The following is a 21,800-nucleotide window of genomic DNA, read 5'->3' on the forward strand; positions in this document are numbered from 1 at the left end:
CATCACTCTTTCAACTATCCAACAACCTAATAGGTACTAAGCACGTAAAGCCTGGGGGTGAGAATAAAAAATTATTCCCAGCCCTCCAACATGCCCAAGTGTTTGACTTACCCTGGATAACTTCTGGCATCTCACATTAAAACATTTTGAGGGACGCCTGGGTGGTGCAGTCGGTTAAGTGGCTGCCTTTGGCTCAGGTCATGATCTCAGGGTCCTGGGATCAAATCCCACATCAGGCTCCCTGTTCAGCGGGAGTCTGCTTCTCCCTCTGCCTGCTGCTCCCACTGCTTGTGCTCTCTTTCTCCTTCACTCTAACAAATATATAAATAAAATCTTAAAAAAATTTTTTTTGAAACCGGGAGACTCACTGGCTCAGTCAAAAGATCATGTGACTCTTGCTCTTGGGGGTCATGAGTTCAAGCCCCACATTGGGTATAGAGATTACTTACATAAACTTTTAAGAAAACTTTTTGAAACCTCTGTAACAAGTTTACATTTCAAAGGCAACATTTTTTCAAGTTCTGTAACAAAGTGGGGAAAAATTAAAATTATTCAATGTTGTATGTCAAAAATCAGAATGAAGATGGGGTCCACAGAAAACAAAACAATTGCGGGAATGAGCTAAGCAATTTCATGGCCATCTTTTGATATTAAGTCAATTGTTAAAAAAAAAAACAAAAACCTACACTAATATTTTTAAAAAGTGGTGGGGAGACACCCAGCTGGCTCAGTTGGTAGAGCATGCAAGTCTTGGTCTGAGGGTGGAGTTCATGCCCCATGTTGGGTGTAGAGCCTACTTAAAAAAATAAAAATTTAAAAATAAATAAATTAAATCAATTGCAAAGACAGGAATTTAACATCCAATTTCTTGAGATACAATAAGGTACATACAAATTCAAGTATTTTGCCATTTGTGTGGCAAAATACAGAACTGCAGAAGCAGTTTGGCTAAAGAGGTTATAAGAATAATTTATCCCCTTTAAAATCTTTTAAGGGCTCCTGGGTGGCTCAGTCAGTTAAACATCTGGCTCTTGATTTTGGCTGGGGTCATGATCTCAGCGTTGTGGGAGTCAGCACAGAGTCAACTTACCCCTTTTCCTCTGTTCCTCCCCCACTTGTGCTCTCTAATAAATAAATAAAAATCTTCTAAAATTTATTTCCAAAATATTAAATGTATGCCCACTGTAGAAAATTTGGAAAATATAAAAAAACTACAAAGAAAAAAACCCACTTATAATTCTACTTATGAGGAAAACTCCTATTGTCTTATGTCAGAAGTGCAGCTGGCTGTAGAAGCACAGGCTTCTCCACACCCCCCCAAGCCCTTCCCCTAAGTACCTGGTAAGTCCACTGCTACTTCTGGCTAATTATCTGTGCTCTAGGCATTTCCACAATAGACCTGTGAGATAGGTAGTATTACTACCACTTAACCCTAAAAAGAAACTGAAACTCAAAGGAAAAATAACTTGGCAGAAGCAAGTGGTGGAACTACATTTGAATCCAGATTTGACTGTTTATCGCTATACGTAATACTGCCCCTCAAGTCAGAAAATTCTCTCTTGACTAACCTATACAAGTTGAATAAAATCTGCCTTATTTACTGCTAATGATATGATTTGGTTTGCAAAGAGAATTTAGACTCCAACAATAATTTCTCCCAAAGGTTTTATTGGACAGTTGAATGTTTCCTATTTTCTTCTGAAAGTGGCTGAAATGATTACTATTTTGTATTAAAACCCAAAATAAGCAAATACCTTTAACTACATAGGACAGCGTTTAAAACATATAACAAAAATAGTCTGAGAAATATTTAAGATACATTCTATTCTTCGTACATTAGGTCTACATATCAAACTCTTTTCCCATTTTGGTAATGAATTTTTCCTAAATTCATTCTTACGCCACAGACTGCTACATCCAAGATCTGAGGAATATAAACATGTGAGCTTATAGGTATAATCTGTGGATATACAGAACAGAAAGTCTCACAAACTTCAATGTTTTATACATTGGGCTCATTAAAAGCATTCTCTAAAATTCCACACAACCTAAACTACACCAAGAAACAAATAAATTGTGGTTCATTCACTGATACAATGGAAGGTATACCGCCATAAAAGAATACCTAGTTCCTCCTCTTTGGTGCTCTGAGGTACTATGCAGTAGCTTCTGTGGCTGTTGGTGAAGTACGCCTCATGGGCTGGGGGAGGGAAAGGGTGGCTTCAACTAGGTACAGTGACTGATATGGTCACCCATCATCAGGGCCATGGCCTGGGGGTCAGGGATGCTCAACTGGCTCATGGAGGTCCGTGATGATGGCAGCAGGAAAACCGTGTGATCAGAATGGTTTTTATAGATGACTTGAGCCAATTAGTGAGCATATTAAGAATAATGGGAGCTAGATTTCTGTCAGAGAATGGAGCTACACAGAAAAGAATGGAGCAATATGGGCATTGGAAGTACCAATGTGTATTTGTTTCTTTTATAAGAGAGATGTCAGAAAAGTCAGGATCACAAAAGAGAAAACACTCAATAACTGCTGCAGGTTGAAGCTGAAGCAAAATGATAAGAAACACCACGAGTAAATTCCTGGATTGGATAGACTTATAAAGGACATTACTGGCACACCTTATGTGAACGGGGTCTGTGGAGTGGATAATTATTGTATCAGTGTTAATCTCTTGACTCTGATGGTTATATTATGGGGTTATGTGGAAGAGCATCCTGATCTTTAGACATTACACACGGACACGTACATAGTAGGTGGGGGATTAGGAATCATGCCTGCAATTTACTCTTAAATGGCTCAAGAAAAAAACCCATACTTTGTTATGTAAAAAGAAAGAGAAAATGATAGGATAAATGTGGCTAAATGTTGATTAAGTGGGAATACAGACATTCTTGTGCTATTATGACAACTTTTCTGTTAAGAATGACATTTCAGGGGCTCCCGGCTGGCTCAGTCGGTGGAGCACGCGACTCTTGATCTTGGGGTCATGAGTTTAAGACCCATGTTGGATGTAGAGATTACTTAAAAATAAAATCTTAAAAAAAAAAAAAAGAAGAAGAAATTTCAAAGTGAAAAGTAAAATAAAAGCCAATATAGACATTCTTTATAACTAATATAGAATAAACTCTGAAGCATATTATTAAGTACAGAAAAATGTATATTATGATACTATTTGTATAAAGAAGGGATAGTGACATACATGTATGTACACACATATGTAATGAGCGTATTCTTCTTATACAGAGTACCTGCAGAAACATACCAGGATCTGATCTACATTGGTTTCTTCCACAGGTGGAAAATCAGTAGCTAGAGAAGAATGAGAAAGGTTTTTTTACTCTGAAACTTTTCAATTTTGTACTATATGCAATGAAGTAACTTTAAAAAAAAAAAAAAAAGCTTTAATCCAGTAGTTGCCAAATGCAAGTGCCAGGCTGGCTACTTTAGAAGCATCCAGGGAAAAATTTAAAACTAGATTAGCAGTTCTCAATTCCAGAAATTCTATTTCAGTGAGTGCAGGTTAGGGGTCAGGTACCACTAAAATTTCCCTAATTACAAAATATAACATGGTTTGGGAATTGGTGCTTTAAACAAATCATCCAAACCTGATTCTCTCTAAACCTAAAACTCTAAGTAAATTAGGAACTTAGAAAATACTTTTTGTCCAATGGAGGATAAAATCATAACCTAGGGAAAGGATACCCTGGAAGTGAAATCAGAAAATCTAAAATCAGGGTTCGCAGTGACCCCTGAATAGAAGCCAAGTCATACACTTCATTCCACCATTCTGATTCCTTATTAAGGACCAAAAAATATCCTTGAGGCTAAGGTCACCTCAATGTTACTCTGTATAGATAATACATTCAAATACTCTGCATTCTTCAAAAGGAACATTCTATGTAAATATGTTGCAAGATTACATAGTTATCTTTAGTTAAAAAACAATCAGTTGCCACAAGTAGATACGATATCTGTAACATTCTAGGTCTCAAGCAGAGTTCACCAGGGTTTATTTTATTATTTATATCTCATATTAAGTATATTGTCTTATATGCATGTTATTTAAGAACGTAATTTTTAAAAAATAAAGCAAAAAAATAACAGTGAGTTTAGATGTTTGGTCCTTACATTTAAAAAGTAAATAAAAGAAAACTAAGCATTACCATGCCAGCAGTACATATTTATTATTATTCTTGAATGGCCAAAAGACTTATAAGGCCCATCATTATTAGTATAACCACAGATATGAAATATCACTTAGTGACATGGAGTGAAAAGGATAGTTTTACACATATTAAAAAAATACATACACATACACACATACTCTCTCTGCCAAGTGCTCACCATACACTGCTACAAAAGCAGGAGGCACCAAGCTACAGGAGTTCCAATATACATAACATGTTGAAATATCTCAAGCTTAAAAACTGCACGTAAGTTGCAAAAATAAAGTTTCTTTCTTCAAACATTTTGATCAGAGCTCAAGCAATGCAAATAATGAATACCAATGATTTTCATACTACTTAACTCACTTTAAAACATAAAAAGGTCAACAGTTGCAAAAGTCCTGAAAATGTAGAGGTTATAGGAATGAATAATGCATTTCATCCAAGAAAAAGTCTACAGTAGATCGTCTCATCCTGGCTCGTAAATATTTAAGAATCATAATTTACTATACTCAAACAAAGTTAAGCCAGAACAAAATGATAAAAAGAAAAATCATTACTTCAAATGAGGCATTACTGCCCTTAGTTTCTTTAGACGATTTCACTAGTGCAAGAGCATCATTTACCTGAAAGATCATGAGTCACAATTAAAGAGCACTCATACAAAACTATTTCCTTTTTTTCTTTAAAAAGTGCCACATACTATACTTCTCAATTAAAAAAAAAAACAAAAACCTGCACATACACTAATGAAAGACCGTTTGTCTCCATCTCTTGTCAATGAGGAAAGGCCAAAGTGATTCTTTGATTCCAATTCGAAATGGTGTTCTCTGGCCAATGCCCAAGGTCTCTAATTTGGTGCAGTCAAGCTGAGCATTTCTTGGACGTTGTGCTCCTAAGACAGGACTGTCAGTTATCTTTAAAGAAAAATAAAAACAAAAAAATTAAAAATAAATGAAAAGCCTATGTTGCAGTTTTATAGTCTCTTATTTCACTTTGCCCTTACTGAAAATCTGACTTGATCCCTCGAAAAATACACAAATAAATAATCAAGACAATACCTTTCCGATAAACTTCACCAATGCTCATGGACTTCCTTGCCCACGATAATTTAGAGATAAGTAACAATATAAACCACCAACATACAAAGTTCAATTTAATTAGTACCAAAAAATGAAGTCATCCAATATTTTCAAAGCAACGAAAAAGTTTTATCAATCTGGGCTTTCAACAAGTGAGGTTTTAAACACCATGTACTTACAGGTCTTAAGTGACTGCTGGGGAGGTTGAAGGCATCTGCAATTGCACATGCCATTTCATACTTAGTCATCTGTTCGTTGCCAGACCAGTGAAAGGTTCCCTTAATTGATGGATCCTAATAAGGACATAAAAATTCAAAATAGTTTCAACTTTTTGAGTTGAGAAGAATAATAAATTCTAGGACAAAAAAGCAAATTTAAAAGTCCAGGAATTAAAATCCATCACTCCTTTCATGAATGCTCCCCATGAGATACCTAAGATCAAATTCCTATAAATATACCCAGCTAAATATGAGAAGCAATTTCTAGAATTTAGGTTTAAGATTTTTTTTTTAAATAAAAATATAAATGGCTCCAAATTTTACTTGGTGGAAATCCTAAGAATGATTCCAGATTTTTATGGAAACACAGGCCAATTTAATGAGTATTTCCAATTATCCTAAGCTAAAACCAAAACATAACAGAATCACTTTGCACTATGAGCTAATAAGACATGACATCCTTAAACAGTTCCCATAGTACATATTTAAAATATAAATTTTTGTGTGTTAAAAAACTATAGAAAACTATTATTAACATTCTAAAATAAATCACTCTCATTTCTCTATTAATATTCTAGTTAGTTGCAACCCTCTCAAATGTCTGAAATTAACTCCTATTCAAATATCTATAAACAAAAAATTGCAAATCATTCTTAAAATAGCTGAAATTATAAATTCATATGGAGACTCTTCATTGGCACTACATAAATCTTAAACAGAATGATTTCTTAGACATTATTTTGTCATCCGAAGAAAAAATACAAGATTTTAGTCATCTTGCAATAAAAGAATGACAGGGTCCATAGTACATGAGAAAAAATTCAAACACAGAGCATAATATTTTTACTATTCATAAATATAGCCTACTATGTGCAAGCTACTTTTGTTTGTGCAAACTACTTTTGTTCGGTCGCCTTGTAGTTTTAAAAAAGTTTTAAATAAAAACTTGTAGTTACTTATTTATATTATTATAAAGCTATATGTTATCATATATAATAATAAAGAAAGGAAAAACTCTGTGACTTTCACTTGTTGATAGAAGAACTCTTCCTTCCAAAGATTCTCACCAGCATTCTCTTCTCTGCTAACTGGCGACACACAGTGGCTACATCTTTGACATGTGTGGGGAACCTCTGCTGCCAGTGGTCCATGTTAGCAGACTTGTTACTGAACTGCACTTTATCGAACATAACAGTCACAGCACTTTCTTCAAGCTTTTCAACTTCTCCATACAGAACGGGAATTCTCAAAACAGCAGCTCCTAGGAATTAGTAAAAACAGGAAATTTTTTAAAGCTGACTGGTTCTAAGTCTTGATATAAAATGAAAGTATGTGGATTTAAATAACACTGTTACAGACGGACGCCTAGGTGGCTCAGTCAGTTAAGCGTCTGCCTTCGGCTCAGGTCATGATCCCAGCGTCCTGGGATAGAGACCCACCACATCAGGGCCTCTGCTTAGCAGGGAACCTGCTTCTCCCTCTCCCTCTGCTGCTCCCTCTGCTTGTGCACGCACGCACGCTCTCTCTCAAATAAATAAATAAAAATATTAAAAAAAAATACTGTTGTATAAAACTTGCAATATACCAAAATGACATAGTTCACCTATAATAATGCCCATTTAACAAATATTATACTGAATATTTTTAAAGGTCTCTGTCATTTGGGGTCTTCTTATATATTACTTTTAACAATCATAACAATAAAGAAATTAAACTGATCACGACAACTAAATGCAATGAGGGATCTTTGAATCCTAGGTTAAAAAATAAAATGCAATGAAGGACATTATTGGGACAAGTGGGAAAATTCCTACATAGATGATATATTATAGTATAACATCGTATTAATATTAAATTTCCTGAGTGTGATAACTACACTGTAATTATGTAAAGAACATTCTTGTCAGAAGATAAATAGCACAGGGGCGGCCTGGGTGGCTCAGTCGGTTGAGTGTCTGCCCCTGGTTTTGGTTTGGGTCATGATCTCAGGATTGTGAGATCAAGTCCGGGACAGGGCTCTGTGCTCAGTGGGAAGATTCTCTCCCTTTGCTCCTTCCCCACCCCAAAATAAATAAATAAATAAATCTTGGGGGGGGAGATAAAAAAAGATAAACAGCATGGTGAAGGATTCTGGGGTGAATTTCAACTAATTCTCAACAAGTTTGGTGAAAACACACACACACACATACACACAACACATTCACAAGTGGTGAATCTATATAAAAGTTATGTGAGCGTTTCACCACATAATTCTTGAAACCATTCATTAAGGAATTATGAGCATTCAGATTTTATGCTGGTCCCTACTGAGCAGTTACAACAGACTTTGGATAATTAACACTTTAACTGAAAATTAACTTTTTAATTAAATTAGCATACTGGATAACCATATATAGGTATGTATTCAAGGATGATTCCTGCAGGATAATTAATAACAACAAAAAAAACAAAACAAAAACCCAAAAAAACAAAATGTGGAAATCTAAGTGTCTCTAAATATGGTGTCTATACTACAGGATGCTTCTCAAAGAATGAATAGTACAAAGCAGTGCAAGGAATCATTAAATCAAGTACTATGCAGCCACTGATAGGAAAAAGATAATCCAGAGATGACTCAGTATGTATTAAAATACAAATATAGGGGGACCAGGTTATAAAACCAAATCCACCATTTTTAAAAATTTACAAAAAATGCTTCCATACCTAACCACATCTGGTGCTTCTTGGAGCCAGCATTATAAAAGAACTTCTACCCTTTACAATTTTGATTTCTTTTTAATTTTTTTCAATAAGGGTATACTTTTTATACACATATATGTATGTATACACAAACACACATAGGGGAAAAGAAGAGCCATACAAATAGAAATTTAAAAACGCAGGCACCTGGGTGGCTCAGTCAGTTAAGCATCTGACTCTTGATTTCGGCTCAGGTCATTATCGTAGGGCTGTGAGATCAAGCCGTGTTGGGCTCCACAATGGGTATGAAGCCTGCTTGAGATTCTCTCTCTCCCTCTCCATCTGCCCCTCCCTCCCAACCTCTCCCTTTCTCCCTATCTTCAAAAAAAAGAAATTTAAAAACTGTACAAAAAATAACAAATGCCTCAATCTAGGAAAAATGATATGGACCTGTTTTTTGAAAGTACATTACAAATATTTATAAGATTTCTTTTCTTTATACAGTAGCATTTTTTAATGTAAGTTCTATACCCATTATAGGGATTGAACTCATGAACCCAAGATCATCAAGAGTTACATGCTCTACTGACTGAGACAGCCAGGTGCCCCTATACAATGCATTCATGTATATACTGATACTGGAAGAAGTCTGGAAGGATTCATGAATTCTTCATGATTTCTAAAATTCTTATTTTTCTTTTTTATTAACTACATTCTCCAATTTTTCTCCAATGATTTATGCTCCCTGATTTTTTCAAAATTTTATGTTTTATATATAGCATACCACATATATATATATATGGTGTATCTCCACAGATATTTATATATATATATGTATATATATGTGTGTGTGTGTATATATATATATATATATATATATATAAAAGTAAGTAAATAAAAGGAATCCTCAAAGCAGTCAAAACTATCAGGAGCTACAGAAATTGTGTCTTACCTAAATTGTTCTCTAGGACAGCCTTTTCTCCTTCTAATTTTGTTTTGCCATACAGATTTAGGGGACTTGGTACATCTTCCTCTCTATAAGGTGGATTTGTTCCATCAAATACATAATCTGAGCTAATGTAGATTAGAAATGCTCCAATCGAAGCTAAAAAAGACAGACATAAAAGAAAGAAAAGAATCTATTAAATTATTACATAACATCACTCTGTACTGGCATTTATGATAGCTTATTCATCATATATAAACAAATTCTTATAAGTGACCTAGAAAACTTTAATCTTTATAAACTCAGCAATTATTTAATATTTTATGAAGATTTTATAAAGTCATCATTACCTGCTTCCTTTGCTAAATTCCCAGAAGCATCCACATTAAGTTGAGAAGCAGCATCTGGCTGATTTTCGACAACATCTGGCCTTCTCTCTGCTGCACAATGTACTATGACATGGGGCTGGAAGTTAAACATTGATGTATTTTTAACCCAAAAGGAGTAAAACAGGGGAGCTACAGCCTTCCAACAGTAACTCAATTCATAAAAAAGGTTTGCTAAATCGACATTCCTTCAACTAAAGAATCGCTGTAATTTTTTTTTTTTTAAGAATTGCTGTAATAGTTTTGTCATGCTTCCTTTTTTCAAGTTTCAAACTTCCTTAAAATAAATGTAGGCCCTGAAAAGGAAAGAGCAATTTAGTAATCCCTAGGCAAAACCAGACAAACTCAAGGGTCAACAACTATTATTTCTCAGTCAAAATAAGCTTTGTTCTCTAATTTGGACGGGAGAAAAGAGCTAACATTTATGTAATTAACAGGACCTAAGTACTTAATTAATCTATGTTAAAAGAATACCAATTACAAATTAAGTTCATAAATTCAAATCTCTTAGACCATTTAAAGAATGTCAACCATCCATAAAAACTATACTCCCAGTTGAATATTTAGTATGTCAGCTATATACTAAGCCACTGTGCAAGGAGCAAGGATTTCATATCTACTGGAAAAGAAGGATATGTAAAGAGACTGTTTCAGGACTATGTGAAAGACATCAAGATATAGGAATGGGAGCAGCTGGCTGGCTCAGTCAGTAGAGCATGTGATTCCTGATCTTGGGGTAGTGAGCCTCATGTTGCACCTACAGCTTGCTTAAAAAAAAAAAAAGGAAAGAAAAAAAATTGAAGCTAGAGGAATGCACAGGGTCCTTTGTAAAGAAAGGGCATCTACTTCCCAGAGATGAGACAAGGTGAAGATTTGGTAAAACCACTGACAGACAGGGCTAATGTGCAAACACACCAAACTAACTCCTTCCTTAACAACTATTGAGGAAGCATAATCTTAGAGTTGTTTTAAAACTTGAATGTGCATTATCTGGGGTACATCTTAAAATGTCCTGGGCCCCACACAGACTAACTGAATTAAAATCTCTGGGAGTGAGATCTAAAGAACAAGTTCCCCAAGTGATTCTGATGCAGGTGTCCCTTGGACATTATTGAAAAGAACTTTAACTCTCAATTTGATCAGAGATAGAAAAGAACCTAAATTTTTCAGTAACTTTTCTGCATCAACGGTCAACAAGTTATTTAACCTGAGCCTTTGTCATCTCTAACATGGAAATGATAATATCTACTTTGCAGTGTTGTAAGGTTTACAGTAATATTAAAAAGGCATTTGCATAGAAAGTCATACTTAACAAGAGAACCCCACAAACATAAGCTTTTCATAAAATGCTTTTTATAAAATTTCCAAGTTTTGTAAACCTGTGTTTCAACCCAATCTTTTTAAGGACTGCATATACTTTGCCATGCTTACAGAAAAAAAAACAACAAAAGAAAGTGCACTGTACAATTGACCGTAGAACATGGGTTTGAATTACATCAGTTTACTTATATTCTGATTTTTTAAAAAATAAATAGAATACTGCAAATGTATTTTCTCAGTAACATTTTCTTTTCCCTAGCTTACTTTATTGTGAGAATACAATATATAACATGTATACAAAATATGTGTTCATCAACTATGTATGTTATTGCTAAGGCTTCCAGTCAATAGTAGGTTATTAGCAGTTAAGTTCTGGGGAAGTAAAAAGTCATACATACATGTTCAGCTGTGCAGGGGTCAGCACTCCTAAACCCTGCACTGTTCAAGGGTCAACTACGTACTCTTGCTGCTTAATAGGTTAGAGCTTAAGTACTGTAATTTCCTTGAGAGCAAGAACATTTTCTAAATCATCCAGACAATTCTTAATAGAGTTTATAGACAAATCTTAGTATAGTTTATTTTTGCGTTAAAATAAACAGACTCAACCATACCTGAAAATCATGAATGATGTGATGAACTGCTTCAGAATCCAAAAGATTAACCTGTTCAAATTTTGGTCTTGCTCTTCTAAAACCACAGCCAAAGGCATGCCAATTATTCTGCTTAAATTCTTTATACACAGCTCTGCCAAGAAGCCCAGTGGCACCAGTAATCAGAACCCGCCTATTGGGGACGTTAACTTCCTCCTAAAAGGTGAAGTGGGAGAAAAAAGGATTACTTACTTCGAAAATATTCTCTCTACAAAATTAGTTATCATCATTGTTCACTAAGTACTTCAAGTCTAAGTAGTTTGCTTCATGTCTCATATCTACTAGACAATTCTTAAGTTAGAACGAAGATCAAGCTACAGCAATAATTATACCACTTAAGAAAAGGTTTTATTAATCCTATCCATGAAAAAGAACATAAGATGATATTGTAAGGATATACCTAATCAAATAGATTTAGATTTCCTATTTTTTTAAATAAATATTTTATTTTTAAGTAACTCTACACCCAACATGGGGGCTCTAACTTACAACCCCGAGATTAAGACTCACATGCTCCACTGACTGAGCTAGCCAGGTGCCCCGATTTCCTGTTAATAACGGAAAATCTTATTTTAATGATCAATGATGTCCAAATGAATAAACAGCAATTTTAATTACATTCTCCAGTTTATGAAAATGCACAATTAGTGTGAAGCTTACTAATTTTTAATGCCCTGAATAACTATTTGGCTGTATTCCACCAATATATTCACAACCTGACAATTTTGGTCTTCAGTTTGTAATCCCAAGTTTTCTTTCAAATCTCATTGACTTATCATATTCTGACAGGTCTGAGTTAGAGAACTCACACTTCACAGGAATTAATGTGGAGGAAAAATACATGTGGTCCTTACAGTAATACTATTCCAAGTTTAAGCAAACTGGTAAATGTTCCTGAGTTAACCCTAAATTTACCCAAGAGACCAGTTATAAATAACAGTTTTAAAAAACTAACCAGTTAAAACTAACGCAGAGCAGGAGAGGGACCCTAACACAAAAGAAAAGGGAAAAAAAGAAAAAGAAACTAAAATATTTTAAGCTAATCTGTGTTCTTATATGAAAAAGAAAAAATTCCTTAGACAATGAAATTAAAAGGAACTACTATTTAGGAAAAAAAAGTTGTTTCCAAAGCAGTTTAAATACTTCCTTTCTTCCCAAGATGGGTAACACCAAATGTCCCAAACTCTGAATAAAACCAACATTTACTATTTTAAAAACCACCAATAAAAAGTTTTATTAGGGGCACTTGGCTGGCTGAGTTGGTACAACGTGCGACTCTTGATCTCAGGGTCATGAGTTCAAGCCCAAGTTGGGTGTGGAGCCTACTTAAAGATTTATTATATTTTTTCAATTCAGGGTCTTTTTATTTCAAGTGTTGTTACAGTCACCTATTCTGGGCTGTCAAAAACCTTAAACAACTACAGTGCCTGGATGGCTCAGTCGGTTAAACATCTGCCTTCGGCTCAGGTCATGATCCCAGGGTCCTGGTATCCAGTCCTGTATCAGGCTCCCTGCTCGGCGGGGAGTCTGCTTCTCCCTCTCCCTCTGCCTCTCCCCCAGCTCATGCTCTCTCTTGCTCCCTCTCTCTCAAATAAAGTCTTTAAAAAAAAAAAAAACTTTAAATAAACATAACTAAAGATCTTTCTTTGTTAGTCCTGTTAGTTCAGCAGAATAATTTCGCACTATGCTTTTTTTTTTTTAAAGAAGGCCACCACAGGGTGCCTGGGTGGCACAGTCAGTTAGACGTCTGATGCTTTGTTTCAGCTCCTGATCTCAGAGTCCTGAGACTGAGCCCAGTGTTGAGCTCCACACTCAGCAGGGAGTCTGCTTGAGATTCTCTCCTGCTCCCTCTGCCCCTCCAGTTTGCATGTATGCACCTAAATGCACATTCTTTCTCTGAAATAAATAAATCTTTAAAAAGAAAAAAGCCAAAAAAAAAGAAAGAAAAGAAAAGAAAACAGAAAAGAAAAAAGAAAAAAGCCACCCAAGGTAGGTATTCCTACCACCGGAAAATTTGAAATGAAAGGGGCTGACAGCAACAGCATAAAGGGGGGGCCCCTGGGTGGCTCAGTCGGTTAGGCATCCAACTCTTGGTTTCTCATCAGGTCATGATCTCCAAGTACTGTGATCGAGCCCCAGGCTGGGCCTGCTTGTCCCTCTCCCTCCCCCAACTTGCATACGTGCTCTCTCTAAAATATATAAAATCTTAAAAAAAAATAGAAACCACATGATGGTAAACTCTTAAAGGTACTTTTTCCTTAGCTCAACCAATTTAAAACATTTTAAAAGTTGAAGGAAAAATCGTCTAGGCTGTCTGTTGTAAAACTTGGTTCTAAGCCAACTGATCTATGAAAACAAGGATTTCAGCCAGCAAAATATTTTCTTTGAATTTTGGCAAGAAAACAGCTCTACAAAGACTGATTTGTAAAGAAGAGAAAACATGCCAAGTCTAGTAGATACAATCAGAAAACAATTTATACAGGATAAATACCATAAAGATCCCTGGGAAAATATAAAAGAGCTATGATTTAGTTTCTTCTGAGTTTCTCACTTTTTATTACTTCAAAGTAATGAAGAAAAGGAATATATAACAGTTCTTAGTTGACGGTTCTTAGGCTTCACTATGTATAAGAATCATGCACAAGGCTTTCAGATCTAGTACATTTGGGATAAGCCCTGATAATCTGCATTTCTAACAAGTTCCCAGTAAGGTGCTGAAGACAATGATTCGGGAACTGCCCTTTGAGAAGTGTAATCTTGAACTCCAGGAAAAGTCCAAGGTTTTCCTAAAGAAAAATTTAACTTATACAAAGAAACCAAAAAATTGTCATCTACCTTTCTAGTAGCAACATCTTTCCTTCCCTCTTCTCCCGTTAAAAAAAGGAAAACAAAAGAAAAGTCAAAGAACAACTATACATATTCCACAAAGGTTACTAACAGTGGATTCAGATCTCTGAGTACTTCACTGATTCTGTGAAGCACACTTTTCCCTCATTTTAACATCCCTGTTGAATGAAAGAGATGCATCTTATTACTGTCATAGTCTGGCAGTGTCTTTTGCTTTTTAGTGTGTCTTAAAATCAGAGCCCAGATGATCTTATAATCAAGTACAACTTAGACTTGATGAAATACAGTATTAAATTACAAGGACAGCAAGGCTCTTAGGGAATTTAATATACTTAACTTTAAAAAAGGATGAGGTTGCGTGGAAAAAATACAACCTTATGTCCTTATAGCCTGGGGTAATTTGTAAGGTCCCTAGAAGAAAAGAGGAAACAGTCCATGGTACCCAGTGGTCAGATGTCAATGCTCAAGAATTTTCATTAAAAAGAACAGAGATCTGAAGTGCAAGCATTTCCTAAACGGAAATGATACTGCACAATCTTATATTTGAAAACTATCGACTGTTATGTGAGCCTACATCATACCTTCTGATCATAAGAATAGCCTTGTTAGACAAGCAGGGCAAATATTTCCAAACTGAGGAATGTGAAGTCCAGAGATGTTAAAGGCTTTACTGACAATAAATGGAAAAGGTTGGGCCCAGAATTTTTTCTAGCTTCTATGGTCCAGCCAAATACATACTGAGTTTTGTCTTAAACCTCTGACCTTCCATTTGATTTCATAATGATTAAATTTTAACTTTTCTGCCACAACATGTGGTTTTGAGAAGTTACTGAAATCTCTATTGATCGAACTCCTTATTAGTAAAATGAGGCATGTGGACAAGATGACTAAGGCTCTCTCAGCTTTACAGTTCTACAATTCTAACATTTTCCAGAGTATCCTTAACACAGAGGCAACTGAAAAGAGCGAAAGGAGCTTTATTTACTTAAAGTAATTTTTCCTCTTCTCACAGAGTTCTCTCTAGAGACTCAATGAGCACCTTCTGTCACCATTATAGGAGCCAAGACAAGATTTTGTCATAAAGTGCAAGTTTACTGGTGGTTGGCAAATAAAATATGCCTCGCTCTAAAATTAAAAAATGCCAAACAAAAAATATCTATTTTTGACTTTCTATATATAAACAGAAATCCACCTGAAGCTTTTTAAAAGCACAGTTTTTATTTTTAAAAGAAAAGAAATGAAATTCCTCTAAAAAATTACTTGACTGTTCCTCCATAAAATATTTTAGTCCTGCAAAACACAGGAATGTCCATCCACTTCAAAGAACTCAGAATGAAGAAGCTGTAGTTAACCCAAACCACAACAGAGTTGAAAATACTGTCTGCCTGAAAAATCTACTTTCTTAATTTTTATTATATGTAAAGTATCAAGCATCACTTTAAGTTACTCTGAATGTATTTGTCTCTAATTACATAAACACTTAGAAGTACAGAACTAGGGGCGTCTGGGTGGTTCAGTTGGTTTTGGGTCCTTTGGCTTGGGTCATGATCTCAGGGTCCTGGGATGGAGCCTGCTTCTCCCTCTGCCTCTGCCTGCTGCTCCCCCTGCTTGTGCTTTCTGTCAAATAAAAAAATAAAATCTTAAAGGAAATACTAAAAAAAAAAAAAAAAAAAAAAAAAAAAAAAAAAAAAAAAGTACAGAACTACCAGTGACCAGATTTACAGACACCAAAAGAATTCTCAAAAAATTAAATACATATAAATAAATGTAGAGGTACCACTTTTATTATGTTACCTAATCAAATAATACCGAACTTTAGGTAAAGGGATAAACGGCTCTTTCAAAATGATCTAACACTACTCCGGGACAGTGATTTCTCCTTTAGCACACTTACATTATCTTCTACTAGAAAATGTCCTGAAAAAAGAATGAGACACCACTAACATCTAAAAAGAGATCTTCTTAAGTTTTAGTGGTAAATACAATACTTTGCTATTTTTAGAGCCTCTTAAATTCGGCAGTTTCCTATTCATTTCTTTAATTGATCCTCATACAACATTCCCCTGGAAGCAGATCTCTGAGTAGACATTACTGGACTCTAAAAAACTCAAGATTCTGTGACTACCTAGGTGACACTGGTCTAACTGCTACTGTCACCCTGTTTCTACCCTACAAGACCGTCTTAACAGGTACCACTACAGTCACCTTCTCCGATGTAAGCTGTAATGCAGTCGTCATTCTCACAAGTCAATTTTAATTCTACATGTTTTGAGAGAGCTGTAAATACGTGTCAAGATTTAGGATGGGGACCCCTGGCCAGCTCAGTCTGTACAGCTTTAGACGCTGTGAGTTTGAGCCCCACGATGGGTGGAGATTATTTTAAAATAAAAAAATCTAAAAAAAAAGATGATTTAGGGTGCATCTTTTTTAGTGAAGGAAATCATGAAAACCTATTTTCATTAGTCTACTGAACTCCTACTGTGAAAAAAGATTAAGCTTTACACACACGAAGGCATATATGTAAACAACATGTAACATCATGCATTCAGTACTTTGGGGAACACATAAGAACAACACAGAAGTTTAAATAGTCCATTTAGCCTAACTTTACCCCCCAAACCCCAAAGTGATTAGAAACACTAAATATACTACATCTTGGAAACATAAAAATTCTGCAATATCAAGAACAGTCATCTCCCGTATCTTTTCTTATTTCCGCAAGACACATCGGTCTAGGCATTAACATTCTTCTTTTCCCCATTGCTAGATATATCCTGTGGATTGAAGGCTGGGAGGCCTAGAATGAAATACAAGAAAGAATAGAGGGGAATGTCTGCAATAGCTCTCCTACAGTAACAATCTTTCTTTACGTAACATCCACAGCGGTTCGAAGCCTGAGAAAGTGAAAGAGATTTGTATCTGAATCTCGGCTCCAAGCTTACTGAATGAACTTGGGCGAAGAACTCATCATGTAAACCTCAATCTTCTCATCTGCAAAATGGAGCAAAAACAGTATCTCACAGTTATGACGATTAAATAATGCATGTAAAGTGCATAACATAATGCCTTGCACTAAGATAAGAGTTCAGTAAGTTGTCATCTCCAAATCTGCTATTTCTAAAAAAAACACTTTCTCCTTCTTAAATCAGAACTGGTAAGACTCAGAGATACGAACAAAGAATGAAAAAAATTCAGAGAGATAAAACAAAACCGAAAGAACTCTGAAAAGCCCCTCTTCGTTCCTGGGAGGGGAGACAGAAGAACCAGAGTGAAACCAGACCTACTCGTTTCCTGCCGAAGGACTGGAAGAGCAAACACTGACGGGTGTGCATGGGGGTAAACAAACTCGGTGGCGCCGCCCTCTCCTCCCAGAGCTGGGAAGGAGGTGCTAGGGCGACTCAGAGCCGGGGGCTCGGATTCCCGCAGAATGCGCAGGGTAAATCGAACCCCCACGACCAGGCTCGTTGCCCTCTGCATTCCCGGCTCCTACGAGACCCCCAGGCCGACTCCCTCACCTCCACCAGCCGGCAGCTCCCGGGAACAAAGTGGATGGAGAGCTCGTTCTCCCGCCCCACCATGCCCGCCGTCTTCGCGCCGCCGCCGCAGCGACCGCCACTTCCTCCAGCCTAGGATCGCCACGGGCCGCAGCTCCGTCGCCCTCGGCCCGCCTCCCTAGGTCCGGGCCGGCCCCCGCTCTCCACTTCCGGCTTCCGCCGCCAAGGCCTGGACCGTTGATTGGCCACGCTTAGCCGATGCCCCAGAAAGGGGGCGGGCGCGTTCGGTACGCTCCCAGCCCACTTGCCAACTCTTAAAGGGATACACAAAACAATGGCCTTGGCCTTATGCAATGAATACAAGTTTTGTTTGGGGAGAGGTTGTTTATTTTATGTACTTTTTTCTCTCTCTGTCTTTGTTCTAGACTAGGGAAGGATTGAATTGGATCGCCTAGAGTTTCAAGTTTCCAGACTGCGCAGTGCATAAGAATCAACTGGGCATGTAATACATAAAGTAGGAGAACACATTTAAAGCCAGGAGGTGGGTTTGGGGAAGACGGAGAGGAGGGAGGACAGTGGACATCTATCTCTGCAGCATTAGGAGTGTTTTTTTCAGAGTATTAGAAAGACAAAGAATAAAAATACAACTGTTGGCATCTGAGTCATTAACACCTCAACAACCCATTTGTCTTTCTGGGATGCTAAAAAGTAGTACGTGTGAAATTCCAAATAAGTCAAACTATTTTTAACTAGTTAAAAATAAAAAGGGGGCCGGTAGGGGGAGGAATTATCCGGGTGCCTCTTCAAAACACAGATTCTCGGACTGTACCCATAAATACAAAACGAGAATCTGGTAATAGAGCCAGGGACTCTACATTTTAGCGGAATGAACAGGAGTCCAGAGCCCATCCCACCCCCTTTGAGAAGCAATCAGCAACTTCCCCGTCGGGCTCCGCGAGCTTGGCCTCCACAACCACCGCATATTAAATAAGAAGCCAAGCCAGGAGAGTAATGCTAGACTCTCCACCACTTGCATGGCTTCTTAAAAGTAGCGAATCAGAACAACAGCCCTGAGTGCTGAGAAAAACCTCGCAGGCAACTGGTTTCCTTCCCAGCTCGAAACAGCAAAATTCCTGTCGGTCGGGACGCCTGTGAAATTTACTCAGGAAAAAACCCGCCATGGAACGTGTAGGGTTCGCCAGTATTGCACCCAACAGTCCCGAGTGTTCTCACCCGGACACGCCGGAGACAAGGCTTAAAAGTCGCCCACAGGCGTGACCGCGCCTTGGATTTTTCTTAAAAGGCCGTATTTTTATAATCCCTTTTGGTTTATTTCAGAGCCAAAGACCAAGCAGCCTTTGAAAAAGTTTTTCTTTGTCTGAGCCCCCGTGAATTTCCTTTCTACCCCACCCCCCAACAGGAATTCATTACTTTATTCGAGTAAACAATCTTTCTTTGGAACGGGGGGGGGGAGAGCCTAAAGCCCCTCACTTTCCGATGTTTATTTTTACCCTGTTTAGTGTTAGTCAGTTTAGCATTCAGAGAGTCCCTGAGAGGACTGCCCCGGTATTAAACATTCATAATCTGCAGACAAAGAAAAGGTGAGTGTGGGTGGGTGGGTAAGGGAGGCAAATGCCAGATCTTCTTAATCCTCCGGTTTAAAAACTGGGATTTTTGTTGTTGGTGTTGTTAATTTCTAGATGCAACGGCTGAGGCAACCTGATCGTTCTGGTAAGAAGAAAAAATTAAGTGTACAGTGCGAAGATTTAAGGACATGCATATGCAATTACTAATTTTTTTATTCTCAGAGCAGCCTTGTCCAGAGTTAGGAACAAGAGTTTTCTTGTCTACCTTTGAGAATCTGGTTTGATACCTACCAGGTAAACAGTATAGTTCTAGAGGCATATGTTCATGTATAGTTTTTATTCATTCTCTTTAAAGTTTCTCTGTGCACAAAAATGCCATCGTTGTACAGACAATATCCAAGTTCCTGTGGTGGCTAAGTATAAATTCAGAGAGCAGTCTGGAGCTAAAGTTATGTTAGCAGATTCAGTTCATGCTTAGACAAAGAAAGGCTGGAGCACACAATTATAGATAAAATCCTTACTTATATAGAACCTTCACCTACATCATTGTGTTTAATCTGGTAAATGAAACCACTCTTCTGTTTTGCATTTTATTTTTGTCTATTAATGAGACTTAGCTGAGCTCTTCAAAACCTGGTTCCCAGGGTCAATAATTAAGTTGGTTTATTCTTCCATATTCCAAAGTTACATGTTTTACAGAAATGAATGACACCCGCTTTTTTTTTTCTTTTTTTAACACACCCTTGTGGTTTTTACCAGACATTCACTGGGATGCTTTTTAAAGAAACTAACTCCAGACTGCTTCATTTCTTGAAAAGCTAGCTCTTACCTGTTCCATGTCCTCTGGCATTTCAGGCATGATTCCAAAATTATCTCAGGAAAACAGATTTGGGATGAGTCTCAGCCTCTGCCTCTTCTGCCTGGGTCTTTGTTCTGCCTGAAGAGAGCGCAGGCACGCAAAAACGTGAGCCTCAGCTTCACTCGACCTTTTAAATTAGCATTTTGATTCCAATCCCAGAATCTCATGCAGTTTTCCACATTGCAGTAAACTGGCAGCTGATTCCCCCTGGCAGTCTTGAAAATACCCAATGAGAAGTTTCATGTTTAATTGCATGTCAAGTTAGGGTCCATTAGCAAAACCATTAGGAAAACCAATTTATTTTAAAAAGAAAAAACAAAGAAACAAAAAACTTCCTGTGAAGACTTGTTGCAATTTTCTCTTGCAGAAGAAAAGCAAGAGCTCACAGTTGGAAAGCATGCAGATCATGCAACTGATTCGCGTTCTGAAATATTTTATTCAGTTATGCCTTAATTGCAACAGAGTCTTAGTAAAGTTTTTCAGTCCTTTTTCTGCCCAGTGCCTCCTAATTAGCTATTTCAAAGGACAGTAAAAGGCACTGGTGGTAACAGCACCCAACAGTTAAAATGCAACAGGTCATTTCTATTAACATTATGCTGCCTTTGGACTGAGAAAATGGTAGGTGGAGTAGCTTTAAGTTTGGCCAAGCATTAAGGAGTTCTAGATGAATGATTCACAAATCTGCCTGTACCACAGAATTTACGAAACAAAATCATTCTGTAGGAGTTAAGCCCAGTAATATTATTTTTAACAATTTCAAGGACAATGATTATATCCAGTTAAATTTTGAACCACTGTTCTGGACTATGGATTTATAACAATTTAAGAACAACAACAACAAAATACTATTTAGATAGAGCTAAAAAACCCCACTTAACTCTTTATATTCCAGACACTTTGAGCACACAGCACATAGTAAACTCTATGAGACAAGCAGAAGGTCTGTAGTCATGGAGAACTATGCAATGTTAAAAAATTGATACATTTTATCAAAATAACATATCCATCAACAATATTAAGAAAATGAATAAGCAAATCACAAACTGGGAGGCAGGGCAAAATCTTTATACATATATCTGAAAAGGACTTATAGTCAGACTATTTAAAGAACCCATACTGAAACTGTTTAAAATCACAAAGTTGAGGGGGTCCTGGCTGGCTCAGTTGGTGGAGCATGTGACTCTTGATTTCCAGGTGGTGAGCTCAAGCCCCACGTTGGGTATGGAGATTATTTAAATAAATAAATAACTTTTTTAAAAAAATGCATCATGGGCACCTGGGTGGCTCAGTGGTTAAGTGACCCACTCTTGGTTTCTGCACAGGGCATGATCTTAGGTTCTCAGTGCTTAGTAGGGTGTATGCTTGAGAGTCTCTGCCTCTCACTCTTCCTCTGCTCTTCCCTCTGCTCTCTCTCTCACTCTCTCTTAAATAAATAAGTGAAATCTTTAAAAAAATTAAAAAAAAATTAAAGCATAAAGTTGAGCAAAAATCAAATGGCTGCACTAATGCTTTCCTGAAGCCTGATTTTAAACTGAGTATCCTTTTCCCTCTCTTCCG

General features: G+C 36.9%; 1 protein-coding gene across 3 annotated transcripts; it reads right to left on the bottom strand.

The window, feature by feature from the left end:
• Window positions 1-1,648: 1,648 nt before the first annotated feature.
• On the bottom strand, window positions 1,649-20,787 carry MAT2B (methionine adenosyltransferase 2B). Of its 3 annotated transcripts, XM_034656764.1 has the most exons (8): window positions 17,820-17,978; window positions 11,419-11,613; window positions 9,452-9,566; window positions 9,108-9,260; window positions 6,544-6,737; window positions 5,438-5,551; window positions 4,922-5,093; window positions 1,649-3,319 (listed from the first exon to the last, which is right to left on the bottom strand). In XM_034656764.1, the coding sequence occupies exons 1-7, from the start codon at window positions 17,880-17,882 to the stop codon at window positions 4,923-4,925; spliced, it is 1,005 nt and encodes a 334-aa protein (XP_034512655.1). In that variant the 5' UTR covers window positions 17,883-17,978; the 3' UTR covers window positions 1,649-3,319; window position 4,922. The 3 variants fall into 3 exon arrangements, with proteins under 3 accessions (XP_034512655.1, XP_002926825.1, XP_002926826.1); XM_002926779.4 differs by lacking the exons at window positions 1,649-3,319; window positions 17,820-17,978 and adding an exon at window positions 20,214-20,787 and having other exon boundaries at window positions 4,170-5,093; XM_002926780.4 differs by lacking the exon at window positions 1,649-3,319 and having other exon boundaries at window positions 4,170-5,093.
• Window positions 20,788-21,800: the final 1,013 nt, after the last annotated feature.

This window comes from Ailuropoda melanoleuca, chromosome 3 (assembly GCF_002007445.2).
Source record: "Ailuropoda melanoleuca isolate Jingjing chromosome 3, ASM200744v2, whole genome shotgun sequence".
NCBI classification, from domain to species: Eukaryota; Metazoa; Chordata; class Mammalia; order Carnivora; family Ursidae; genus Ailuropoda; species Ailuropoda melanoleuca.